At 39.1% G+C, this 13,747-nt stretch overlaps 1 protein-coding gene across 2 annotated transcripts in view; it reads right to left on the bottom strand.

Moving 5' to 3' along the window:
• Nup210l (nucleoporin 210 like) overlaps positions 1-13,747 on the bottom strand; it is a 119,112-nt gene that overhangs the window by 3,155 nt on the left and 102,210 nt on the right. Inside the window, exons 32-37 of one of the 2 annotated variants that reach the window (XM_027920851.2) lie at positions 11,922-12,139; positions 11,575-11,711; positions 9,118-9,244; positions 5,307-5,456; positions 2,693-2,943; positions 2,049-2,253 (exon numbers count right to left, since the gene is read on the bottom strand). In XM_027920851.2, the coding sequence (XP_027776652.2) occupies positions 2,049-2,253; positions 2,693-2,943; positions 5,307-5,456; positions 9,118-9,244; positions 11,575-11,711; positions 11,922-12,139 (1,088 nt within the window). The remainder of the gene's footprint in view (positions 1-2,048; positions 2,254-2,692; positions 2,944-5,306; positions 5,457-9,117; positions 9,245-11,574; positions 11,712-11,921; positions 12,140-13,747) is intronic. The other variant, XM_027920852.2, reaches the window with a different exon arrangement.

Here is a 13,747-nt window from a genome sequence, read left to right as displayed (position 1 = left end):
GTACACCACCACACCCAGCTCCTTTGCAGTTCTTATGCAATTTTTTATACTTGGGCAGTTTTGGCAGTCTGGCGAAGCCTATGAATACCATCTGAGAGTCCATAAAATAAATAGGAAGGATACTTATCAAAGTAACGTCAGTTAAAGTAGAAAAAAAAAATTGGTGATATGGTTATGTTGTACAATTGTCAAAATGTTAAAAAGCCTAGTTGTGCTACAGTAGTGTTATTAACAGCAGCAACAAAAATGTAGGTATAGATATGATTGTAATGTAATTTGGAGGTTAAGAAATGTGAGATCTGAAAATAAATACATCTCTGGATGATATTTTTGTTTGTTTGTTTTTGGTGGGGCATGGTCCTGACGATTGAATCCAGGGGTGCTTTGCCACTGAGGTAAATCCCTAGAACTTTTGTTTTTTATCTTGAAATAGGGTCTTGCTAAATTGACTAGGCTGACCTCAGCCTCCTGAGTTGCTGGGATTATAGCAGGAGGCAGGAGAGAAGGAGTCTGTTTTAGCAGGATGGATGGCAAGACTCTACCTGGCTGTGGATAAGAATTAAAACAATAGTGAAGATATGCTTAGTATACTGATCATGAGAAAAGTCAACAAAAACTCCCATTAGAGTATGCACTAGAGTTAGGCCAGTTCACTTCCAATAATTATGTTGCCACATGTAGTGGCATATGTCTAATCCTAGCCTCTCAGGAGTCTGAGGCCACCCTGGGCCACTCAACAAGATCCTGCTTTAAAAAAATAAAAAGCACTGGGGGTATTTATTAGTGGTAGAGCACCCTGTTTGATCCCTAGACCACAAAAAATCCAAAAACAATACTTGTTTTCCTTGAGGGGTGAAAAGTTTAAGGAGGATGTTCTCTGGTTTTCCTAACACCTGTTTTCATAACTTGTTCCCCTCCCATCCTAATTTAGCATAATATCTCAACTGGGTAATGTCTGAAATCAGGATTTGGGGAATCTTAAATTTACATCTTAAATCTTTAAATTTGTCAATCTAGGGTTGACATTTGTCCATTGTCTGATGTAGAAAGATCTCTTAATACTTCTGAAGAAGACAAAACATTTATCTAGCAGAAGTTTAAAGCAGGATAAATGGTATACTTACAAAACTGAGACACTAATGGGAAACTCACATAACTTACTTTTTTCTTTATATACAGTAACTGGGGATTGATCCCAGGCCTTGCACACACTAGGCAAGTGCTCTACTACTGAAGTACACCCTTAGCCCTCTTTTTTTTTTTTTTTATAATTTTATTTTGAGATAGGGTCTCACTTAGATTGGCCTTGTACTTGGAATCCTTCCAACTCAGCCTCCCAAATAGGGAATTAGAGGTATGTGCCACCACACCCATCTTATAACTATTTTTATTTAACCAATTTTGTCCCAGGTCTCAGTTACATTTGCCCAATGTCATTTACAGGATAACATATATGTAAAAGATACTATATTGTCCTCGTGTCATATTTATAAGACAATGTATTTTATTTTTTTGTACCAATGATTGAACTCAAAAGTGCTTAACCACTTAGCCACATCCCCAGCCTTTTTAAAAAAAATTTTTTTTTTTGTTTTTTAAATTTTGAGACGGGGTCTTGCCAAGTTGCTTAGGGCCTTACTATATTGCTGAGAATGGCTTCGAATCTGTGATTCTCTTGCCTTAGCCTCCTGAGCTGCTGGGATTATAGGCATGTGCCACTGCACCCAGCTGTATTTTCATTCTTAATGAAAACAAAGGATGTATGAGCTTTAGGTTATGATTTCCTACATATTTTAATGCAGTTGTGTCAATTTTATTAAAATATTTGCAGAATTGTAAATTTGGGACTTAATGACTTAAATATAAAATTTAGATAGTGTAAAGCTACCTAGTGTTAAGCTACCTAAACACATTATTTTGGATAGGTTGGGAGAGATCCAAGCCTCAATAGTTTGATCTTGGTGAAGAGGCTGAATATTTCCCACTGATGAAATGGTGAATGCATTCTGTTTTCTCCTCCTAGATTAAAAGTAGTCCCAAGTGCTCACCTGCACCAAACTTCTCCTTCATAGCTCTCACTACCACGGCCTCACTTTGACTGGTGAGCACACAGGAAATATTAATGAAAACAGGTGATGCCATCTGCTGGAAGGCAGTAAAGTTGACTATTCTTACAGGATAGACAGCCAGGCCAGGGGTGAGCAGAGACTGCCTATGATCAGAGATCACTAGAACTGGGGAGCTGGGGAAGACCTTGAATAAAACAAAACAGCATTTTTTTGAAAGAATAAAAATATATGTTGTAGCAATATGTTCCAATTGCAAACACATACAGTATAAGAATTGTCAAGATATGGACTTTAAACCTACCAGGTGATAAGTCTTTTACTTTCTCCCCTTAGAAGTATTGAAGAATAAGGAATAAAATGAACTCGGAGATGAAAATAAATTTAAGGAAAAATTTAAAGATTAAAATAATCTAAGGATTATTTTAAAGGAATTAACAAATTTATGACCTAGATTTTGAACTCTGCATAGCATTGTGAAGAAGACAAGTTTTCATCATTCAATTTAAGAATTACCTATGGTGATTTTTATCAGGTCACTCAATAACTTCCTTTACTGTTGGAATGAGAATAAAAAGTTCAAATCCCTAATCTCCCTTAAAGTTTTGGTTCAGACTTCAACATACCTCTAGGTTCTCAAGAACTCTGTCAACTCCCAGCACTTTAATCTCCCCAACGTCTCCTTTGTGTCTGAGAACCAATTCTGACTGGTTGATGTAAAAGGCTGGAAGGAAAGGAATGAGGATTCTTTGCATTCCATTCTTGCTACGTTCACTGACCAGTGTGGCCCACCCGTAGACTGAGGTGTCAGCCGTGCTGAGGGCCTGAAGCAACTCTTCTGACTGTGGTCTAACCTGGATTAGGCAGACATAAACCCCTGGGGGGGAAAAAGGAGAAACTGAACAGGAAGATCCAGAGGCTCTATTGAGCCAAGAATTAAGACAGGGAAAGTTGGTGACATGTAAATTCAGCAAAAGAGAAAATGTGAACTCTGAGTATTCAATGTCAGCACACTATTGGCCACACTCAGAGGATACTGAAGAAAAAGAACAGTCCCAGGGATCCCACAACTGAACTTATTGCCTAAGTAGCTTTACTGGTAAGTCAACATGTCAGGAAGTATTGAATAGCATGGCACAAGCAAGGCAATGAAGGATCGAGGACAGAGAACAAAGATGATCTCTGAGCCTGGTTTAATCACTTTTCTTCAAGTCACTCTTTTGTTGTTACTGGGGATTGAACCCAGGGGCACTTAACCACTGAGCCACATCCCTAGCCATTTTTATTTTTAATTGAGACAGTCTTGCTAAGGCTGACTTTGAACTTGTGATCTTTCTGCTTCAGCCTCCCGAGCCACTGGGATTACAGGTGTACACCTTAACACCCAGCCCAAACCACATTTTTTTTTTTTAACCAGTGCTGAGGATTGAACTGAGAGTCTCACATGGCTAGGCAAGTGCTTTACTATCTTCTCCAGGGCTATATATTGCTTGGAATATACCATTCTCTTCACATCTAGCACATTCCCAGTTAGTTCATCCTCCCTCCCTCCCTCCTTTTCTTCCATCCCAGGGGTGCTCTTATCATTGAGCTTTATCCCAGGTAGCCATCCCCGTTTTTTGTACTGGAGATTGAACTCAGAGTCTTTATCGCTGAGCTATATATCCCCAGTCCTTCTATATGTGTGTGTGTGAGACACACATTTTCATATATACATATTTTGTTTTGTGGTGCTGGGGATTGAACCCAGGGCCTTGTGCATGCAAGGAAAACACTCTACCATCTGAGTTATATCCTCAGCCCATTTTCATATATATATATAGTGCAGGGGATTGAACCCAGTCTCTCATGCATGCTAGGCAAGCACTCTACCAACTGAGCTATGTCCCCAGCCTTCATATATATATTTTTAAAATAATTTTTTAGTTATTGATGGACATTTATTTATTTATATGCGATGCTGAGAATCTAATCCAGTGCCTTACGCATGCTAGGCAAGTGCTCTACCACTGAGCTACAATCCCAGTCCTACATATATATTTTAAGACAGGGTCTTGCTAAGTTGCTTAGGGCCTTATTAAGTTGTTTGTGGCTGGCCTCAAACTTGGAATCCTGCCTCAGTCTCTAGAGTCATTGGGATTCTACAGGGATGTGCCACCATATCTGGTTAAAAGCTTAGCTCTTTTCTCCCCCTCTGGGGATCAAACCCATGGCCATGTGCAAACTAGGCAAACACTTTACCACTGAGCTACATCCCTAGCTCTGCTTTACTCTTTAATTAAGTTCCTGTCCTAGTACCAGGTATTATATTTGGTTGATTGCTGAATGAACCTTCCTTCAGTGGTTGCTCATTCCCCATACCATTCAAACTGCTTATTTTTGTATTTTATAGCTAGAGTTTCCCCATGTAGCACTATCCTATTTATGAATTAAATTATACAAGTTTTATCATTTTAGGTCAGTTGATTTATATCAAGTCACCATAGTGTCATGCCTATTTCTGATTTCCACTTGTTAAAGCTACTCTTTTGCTTGGAATATCCTTCAGTTATAAAATAAACATTCAGCTGGGTGAGGTGGTGCATGCCTGTAATCCCAGCAGCTTGGGTGGCTAAGGCAGGAGGATCTTGAGTTCAAAGCCAGCATCAAAACTTAGTGAGGTCCTAAGCAATTCAGTGAGACTCTTTCTCTAAATAAAATACAAAATAGGGCTGGGGATGTGGCTCAGTGGTCGAGTGCCTCTGAGTTCAGATTCTAGTCCAAGATAATAAATAAACATTCAAACATTGTGCTACATGTTAGGGATAAAAGATGAATGAGACACAATCCAGACCCTCAAAGAGAATATAGAAACTAAAAAAGGGGTGTGTGTGTATAAATGTTAATAGAAAAGCATAGAGTGTTCAAGGAGGCTTGTATTAAAAATCTGTTGAATCAACTGAATGAAAATATTGTTGTTTTTTTTTTACTTTTTAATATTTATTGGTTTTTTAGCTTTCGGCGGACAAACATCTTTGTTTGTATGTGGTGCTGAGGATCGAACCCGGGCCGCACGCATGCCAGGCGAGCGCGCTACCGCTTGAGCCACATCCCCAGCCCCCTGAATGAAAATGTTCATGAGAAAGATTCTACAGTGATATTTCAGATAAAACTGAAAGCATAAATACAATCCAATAAGAAAGTGATATTTATACAAATAGGAAAACAGAAGGGGGAAACTATTCAACTGGTAGACCTTACCTTTCTCCATGCTGAAGTCTGAATGGACATGAAAGACTTTACTTGCTGGAATGTCTAGTAAAGTATTACTGAATTGTACATGGCACAGCATGAGAGTCTCTGGAAGAAGTACTTTTGTAATGGCCAAGGCCTGATTTGGAGTACAGGACCCTAAGAAGCAGAAAAGACATAAATAACAGTCACAAGAATTTGTAAAATGAGGGATGAAACCATTATATGGAGGCAATTTGGTATCATTAAAAAATCAAGATGACTCAGGAGGCTGAGGTAGGAGGATCTCAAATTTGAGGACAGCCTCAGCAGTTTAGCCAGGATCTAAGCAACTTAGTGAGATCCTGTCTCAAAACATAGAAATAGAAAGAGTTAGGGATATAGCTCAGTGGTATAGTGCTCTGAGTTTAATCCCCAGTACCAAAAAAGCAAGAAAAGTCAGTGGGTCCAGCTCTGCTTGCCCCTGCTAGGGATTTTTTTTTTTAAATTTTTATTTTATTATCTGTTTTCAGCACTGGGGATTGAACTAGGGCCTCATGCATGATAGGCAAGTACTCTACCACTGATCTACATCTGTAGCCTCTATGCTAGGTTTTTGTTTTTGTATCAGGAATTGAACTCAGAAGCTCTTAACCATTGAGCCATATCCCCAGCCTCCCTCCCTCACCCCCTTTTTTTTTGAGACAAGTCTAAGTCCTTAGGGCCTTGCTAAGTAACTGAGGTTAGCCTTGAACTTGTGATCCTCCTGCCTCAGCCTCTCTAGTTGCTGGGATTCCAGGCATGTATCACCACTCCCAGCATCTGCTAGGTTTGGAATGACTACAGTGGGGTTTCCATTATCAATATCACACAAACTAGTATCCTTTTTCAAAGGTGTTTGGAATTCAGGGCTGGAGACATTGGATAGCTATTAACAATAAAGGTTCCAGGTAGCTTTTAAGTCTAGGAAGGTTTGTTTTCCATAATTACTTGTAGTGTGACTCAAGACAAAAATCATGAGAACATCACAAGTGGTGTCTTATCTAGAACCATCTAGCCAGGAAGAAATGAATTAATGCTAAGACTGAGTTGCCTGCAATGGATGGGTTCTTACAGAATGAGTAGGACTTGGTGTCCTGTTAACCAGATTTGCCCCTGCACAGTTGCCTGGTAGCTTCAGTTGGCTGAAGTTCTTTCTCATTTGCCTGTAGTCCAGTGACCATTCAGACAGAAACTATCAACAACATCAAAGGGACCCACACATTAAGTTTCTCAATAAATTAGTTGTAATTCAGGAGGAAAAATTGTAGTCTGTTCATAAAATTATAAGTTGAACAACAGTGGATGACTGTTAAAAAGAAAAATTTTAATACTTTTTCCTCTGTAAAAGAACAGAGAAAACCTTAAAAATGTCATTCTTTACTTATATATAACTTAGGTTATATTTGTAACAAAATTAAATAGATAATGTAAAAAATATGTTGACTGTAAAACTGAAGGACAAAAAGCAAATAGTTAAATTATCTTAAATTTTATTTTTATTTTTTGGGTGCTGATGATTGAACCCAGGGCCTCAAGCATTCTAAGCATGTGCTCTTCACCACTAAGCTATGCACATCAGACTTCTGTCTTAAGTTTTACAGACAATAATGATGTATTAGATTTGTTCACTCTATTTTGGATTTTCTCATGGCCAACAAAACAAAACAAACACTGAAATTTGTTCTTTATTAAGGAAGGAAGAAAAATGATCATGGACTTTGGGGTAGGACATATCTACCACTTCCATCACTGACTAATTGCTAACTTGCACAAGTTACTCTGTTTTTAGATTCAGTATTTTCATCTTTATCTCCCCCCCCCCTTTGGTACTGGGGACTGAACCCAGGGGTGCTGTACCACTGAGTTGTTTGCCAGTCCTTTTTGTTTTTGTTTTGAGATAGGGTCTCATCAAGTTACTGAGGCTTCAGACTTGTGACCTTCCTGCCTCACCTCCCAAATTGCTGGGATTACAGGGGAGTGCTACCATGCCTGGGTAGTATTTTCATTTTTAAAGTTAGGATAATAATTACTACATGATAAGATTGTTAAATGAGATAAAATTTACAAAAATTCCTAGCATAGGATCCAGAATCTATTAGGAGGTTCTTAATTTTAATTTTCTTCCATTCGCCCTTTTTTTGACAGTAAATCATAGGCTAAAGAGAACAAAAATGAAGCAAAAGTGGGTGTAGTGGCCCTATTTGTAATTTCTCTTTGATTTTCTGTAGGAGGATCAAAAATTTGAGGCCAGCCTGGGCAATTTAGGGAGACCCCATCTCAAAATAAAAATGCTAAGCATGCAGGTCAGTGGTAGAGTGTCCCTGCCATCCCAGTACCACAAATAGAAAGGAAATGAAAAGAAACAAAAACATACAAGACAAACTACTAAGCAAATAACCCTTCAGAGTTGCCATCGTGGTGCATGCCTATAATCCCAGCTACTCAGGAGACTGAGGCAGGAGCAGTATAAATTTGAGGCCAGCCTGTGAAATTTAGCAAGACTTGTCTCAAAAATAAAATAAGAAAAAAAATTTTTTCCAGATATAATCTACTTCAACAATTCTCAACTCAGGGAAGCTTTAAAATAGTTGATTCCTAGGCCTTACCCTGAACTTATTATTAAACCTGAGGATGATGCTGGGCTCAGTGGCACATACCTGTAATTCTAGACACTTGAAGTTTAAGGAAGGAGGATCTCAAGTTTGAGGTCAGCCTGGACAGTGTAGCATGATTCTTTTCAAAATGAAAAAATAAAAATAAAAGGCTGGGATCTAACTCAGTGGTAGCTGCTCTGAACTTAGCAAGATCCTGTCTCAAAAATAAAAAGAGCTGAGGATATAGCTCAGTGGTAAAGCACTTCTGGGTTTGATCCCCAGTAAAACACATACATACAAATATCTCTGGATGGAGCCTAAGAGCCTGTAGTTTTTAAACTACAAAGACAAATGTGACTTAAATTAAGCATATTATAAAACCTTGGGGCTGGGGATGTGGCTCAAGCGGTAGCAGGCTCGCCTGGCATGCGTGCGGCCCGGGTTTGATCCTCGGCACCACATACAAACAAAGATGTTGTGTCTGCCGAAAACTAAAACATAAATATAAAAAAATTCTCTCTCTAAAAAAAATAAAAAATAAAAAAATAAAACCTTGATCCAGGGGGATAGTAGAGGATAGGAAAGATAGCAGAATACAACAGTTACTAATATGGCATTATGTAAAAATGTGGATGTGTAACCGATGTGATTCTGCAATCTGTATACGGGGTAATAATGGGAGTTCATAACCCACTTGAATCTAAAGTATGAAATATGAGATGTCAAGAGCTATGTAATGTTTTGAACAACCAATAAAAAAAAAAAAAAAAAAAAAAAAAAAAAAACCTTGATCCAGGCTGAGGGTGTAGCTCATATTTACCCAGCATGCTCAAGGCCCTGAGTTCATCCCCAACCTGGGGAAAAAACAAGGCAACAATAAAAACACCCAAACTTAATCCATTGATCAATTCTGAAGCCTCATAAATCTCCATGGTTTTACAAGATGGAGTCGATTTTGAAATAAAAAAGAAAATTTCCCAGTGACTCAGAAGGCTGAGGCAGGAGTATCACAAGTTCAAAGCCAGCCTCAGAAACTGGGTAAGACCCTGTCTCGTAATAAAAAATAAAAAGAACTGGGTATGTGGCTCACAGGTAAAGTGCCCCTGGGTTCCAGCCCCAGTTTAAAAAAAAAATGGAAATTTATATTACTAATCCAGATAGGAAAGATGGAAACATTCACTCATACCTATAAAGAAATTCCTGACCTTTGAGATTGATACCATTTCTGCCAGTGGTGATGAAAAGTTTGAATACAGTTGAATTAGGGGTGTTAGTGAGATGAGTCTTGAGGTCATAACTGAGAGTTAATCTTGATGATGCGTTGACGACCACCTGTCAGCAAATCAAAGGAAAACCTGTGTTCTTAGAGAATCTGCTTCCCTCCCTGTCTACCCATCATCACTTATTTAAACAAAAGCATCCATTTTGCACAAATACAAACTCTAATCTAGTGATCAAATACATAAGAACCACAAAATCTATGTACCTTTTAGAAGAAAATATTTTTTTCTAGAAAGAAATCTTTGTCCATTATTCCTTCTGACACATCTTCCCTGTTTATGACTCCCTATGCTTTTTAAAATGATCACAACTTGGGCTGGGCTTGTGGCTCAGCAGTAGAGTGTTTGCTTAGTACATGCAAGGTGCTGGGTTTGATTCTCAGCACCACATAAAAATAAATAAATAAAATAAAGGTATTGTGTCCAACTAAAATAAAAAAAAAATGATCACAACTTTCTTTAGGAAGTTTTCTTTTTCAATTGCATATACTCTCAACCTTCTCTGAAGGTTGTATTTTGTTCTTCTCAACATACTTGTAGCGTTCTACTTTATTTTATTTATACTTTTTATTTATTATTTATTTAGTCCTAGGGATTGAACCCAGGGGTGTTTAACCATTGAGCCACATCCCAAGCCTGTTTTTATATTTTATTTTGGAACAGTCTTGTTAATTGCTGATGCTGGATTTGAACTCGTGAGCTTCCTGCCTTAGCCTCCTGAGTTGTTTGGATTACAGGTGTGCTCCACCATGCCTGGTGGCCTTGATTTTTTTTTTTTTTTTTTTTTGGTAGTGCTGGGGCCTTGTGCATGTGAGACAAGTACTCTACCAATTAACTGAGCTATATCTCCAGCCCTGGCCTTGAATTTTTAATCCTGCCTAAACTTCCCAAGTAGCTGGGATTATAGGCATGTGTCACTATATCTGGCTCAAATGGCTTGCTTGCTTATTTATTAATTCATTTATTTAAATTATTTTTGTGGTTCTGGGAATTGAACTCAGGGTTTTGTGAATGCTTGGCAAGTGCTCTATTAAATGGCTTTAAATATCTTGATTCAAATGACTACTGGACTTTTATATCCAGCTATCTCAATATATCCATTTGACATCTAATAGACATATGCAATTTTACTTGTCCAAACTAACTGACTTTCCCTCCAGAACTGTTGCACCTATTGATTTAACCATTTTAGTTGTTGGTAATGCTACCATTTTCAGTTTTTGTTTTGTGTTTTGTGTTTGGGTTGGAAGTCAGGGTCTCACTGAGCTATAATCCCACCCCTGGTTATGCTATCCTTTTAGTTCTTCAACTAAAAACATGAATCTTGCCAAGTGCAGTGGCACAAACCTGTAATTCCAATGATTCTGGAGGCTGAGGCAGGAGGCTCACAAGTTGAAGGCCAGTTTGGGCAACTTAGTGAGACCCTGTCTTAAAATATAAAAAGGACTGGGGATATAGCTTAGCCGTAGAGTGCCCCTGGGTTCAAACTCCAGCTTAAAAGAAAAGAAAAAAAAATTGAAGAAAAGATAAAAGAAAGAAAATTTAAAAATACACCATGAACCATGGATGATGATGATGATGGTGATAATGGTGGTGGTGGTGATGATGATGATGATGATGATTGTTATTTTAAAGCCATGGTCTTTCTTTGTTGCCCAGGCTGGTCTGGAATTCTTGGGCTCAAGCCATCCTCATGCCTCAGCTTTCCAAGTAGCTGGTACTACATGCTCATGCCCATGGTGCCTGGCTCTTCTTCTTTTTTTCTAATCATTCTTGATTCTCTCATACTACATATAATCCATCAAGTTCTATTGGTTCTACCTATAAAATATACCTAGAATCTGTTTAACTTTTACCACTTCCTCTGTTCCTAACCTGGTCCACCATAATATCTTACCTGGATTATTGCAACAGACTCCCAAATGGTCTTTTAGATTCTAGCCTTGCCTTATTGTCTAGTATTATCCAGCAGCCACAGTGTGAAAACAGAAATCAGTTAGACATTCTTCTGGTAAAGAATCTTAAGCACTGTTATGTTTTTTTTTTTTTTGTACCAGGGATTGAACTCAGGGGCACTAGACCACTAAGTCACATCCCCAGCCCTATTATTTTGTATTTTAGTTAGAGACAGGGTCTCACTGAGTTGTTTAGTGCCTCATCATTGTGGGGCTGGCTTTGAACTAGAGATCCTCCTGTCTCAGCCTCCTGAGCCACTGGGATTACAGGTGCGCACCACCGTGCTGGGCAAGCATTGTTATGTTTTAATAAAGTTTGGTTTTATATCTGTGAGTGCATCTCCTTTCATAGGTTGTGTTTTCTATATCATATCCACATATATGAAAACAGTTACTCTTCCACTCTGGTATAGTTAGTTAGACTTACCTCTCGATATGTTTTCACTACTCCTGGAATGTCATGAAAAATCGTTGCAGTTCCTGGACTCCTGGCTACTCCTACTCCAGTGACAATGTCTGTCTGTAGAATACTGTCAGCAGAAATCATCCATATCCCAGGTTCACCTAGGAAAAGACAAGAAAAAGCATCTTTTATTTTTGTAACCATGCTGGGGATTGAACTCCAGGCCTTACATATGCTAGGCAAGCACTCTGCCACTGAACTACATTCCCAGCCCGGATTTTAGGTAATTTGAGGGTGAGAATTCTCTATGGCATTAACTGCTTTCAAGTCCACAGAATGTCAGCTGGGGTTGAAAGAGGAGGTGTACAGACCATGCTGGTTGACGAGGTGAGTGCTGAAGCAGATGACATCCCCAACAAAGGTAAGCTTGGTGTCTGGCTCAATGGCATGCTCCACAGCAACAGGAATATAGTCTGCCATGCCTGGGTGTCTCCGGTCCCAGAGTCCCACAAGGGTCACCCCTTTATTTACAGCCTGGGCCATGTAAGTATAGTTCCTGTTCCCTGGTCCAATAAGTAGCAAGTCATCTCTGAAAGTAGACATGATAGGAAGAAATCTCTGAAAGGAATGTCTGGTGAGGTTGCTCCGTGGTACAGCACTTGGCTAGCTTTCATAGGGCTCTGGGTTTCATCCCTAGCACTACAGAACAATAAACAACCACCAATTAATCTCTAAAAAGAAACATCAAATAGGAAACATTTAGGGGATGACCCTAACATGATTTTTTTAAAAATATTTTTTTTAGTTGTTGATAGACTTTTATTTTATTTATTTACACGTGGTGCTGAGAATCAAACCTAGTGCCTCATGCATGCCAGGCAAGTACGCTACCACTGAGCCACAGCCCCAGCCCCACTAACACGATATTTTATATTCAACGTCTCAAAAGTTCAGAAGGACTTCTTCACATAGAAAGGAAACAAGTACAGGGCTGGGTTGTGGCTCAGAGGTAGAGTGTGTGCCTAGCATGTGTGAGGCACTGAGTTTGATCCTCAGCACTATATAAAGTAAAACAAAGATATTGTGTCCACCTAGAACTAAAAAAATAAATATATATATATATAAAGTAAACAAGTACAGGCCCAGGATTAATCAATTACCTTCATTTGTACAGTGCCTGGGAAGCCCCTCCTCCCCTCCACTGCCGCCTTAGTTCTAGAACAATGATAGTTTTCTCTAGTAAGACTTGTTATTTTTTATTCTTTTGAGACTGGCGATTGAACCCAGGGGCTCTTTACCCCTGAGCCACATTCCCAGTCCGTTTCTCTAATTTTTTCTTTTGAGACAGGGCCTTGCTAGGTTGCTGGGGCTGGCCTTGAACTTGTGATCCTCCTTCCTCAGCCTCCTGAGTTTCTGGGATTACAGGAATGTTCCATGTGTAAGGCTTTTTTTTTTTTTTTTTTTTTTTTGAGAGAGAGAGAAAGAGAATTTTAATATTTATTTTTTTAGTTATCGGCGGACACAACATCTTTGTTTGTATGTGGTGCTGAGGATCGAACCTGGGCTGCATGCTTGCCAGGCGAGTACCGCTTGAGCCACAGGCCCCTGCCCCCAAAAGAGAATTTTTTTAATATTTATTTTTTTAGTTATCGGCGGACACAACATCTTTCTTTGTATGCGGTGCTGAGGATCGAACCTGGGCCACACACATGCCAGAGGGCTACCGCTTCAGCCACATTCCCAGCCAGCAGTAAGGCTTTAAAACTTTTTTTGTTCCCAGTAAAGCTCCACGTGTGTGCGTGTAGACTGAACCAAGGTATGTACACGCTACGGAAGTGCTCTACCTCTGAGCTGCAACCCTAGTGCTTTTTATTTTTTGAGACAGAGTTGCACTAAATTTCCTAGACTGGCTTGGAACTTGAGATTCCTGCTTCAGCTTCTCGAGTAGCTAGGGTTACAGGTATGTGCCACTCACTGCATCTGGTTCCAGGAAAACTTTTTGATAACAACACTTCAATTAGTTCTTATGATTCTTTCTGTGAACTAGGACTTGAAAAATTCAAAACCCATTGAAATTTTTCCTTATTGACAATACCATTCTTTAACTGAATCAGGCCTTTTAAATTAATTTTTAACCATTTTTTTTTCCACTGCTGGGGATCAAACCCAGTGTTTCACACATATGGGGCAAACACTG

The sequence above is a fragment of the Marmota flaviventris genome, chromosome 10, assembly GCF_047511675.1.
Source record: "Marmota flaviventris isolate mMarFla1 chromosome 10, mMarFla1.hap1, whole genome shotgun sequence".
Classification (NCBI taxonomy): Eukaryota; Metazoa; Chordata; class Mammalia; order Rodentia; family Sciuridae; genus Marmota; species Marmota flaviventris.
The sequence above is the reverse complement of the archived record's forward strand: the minus strand, read 5'-3'. Positions and strand labels throughout refer to the sequence as shown.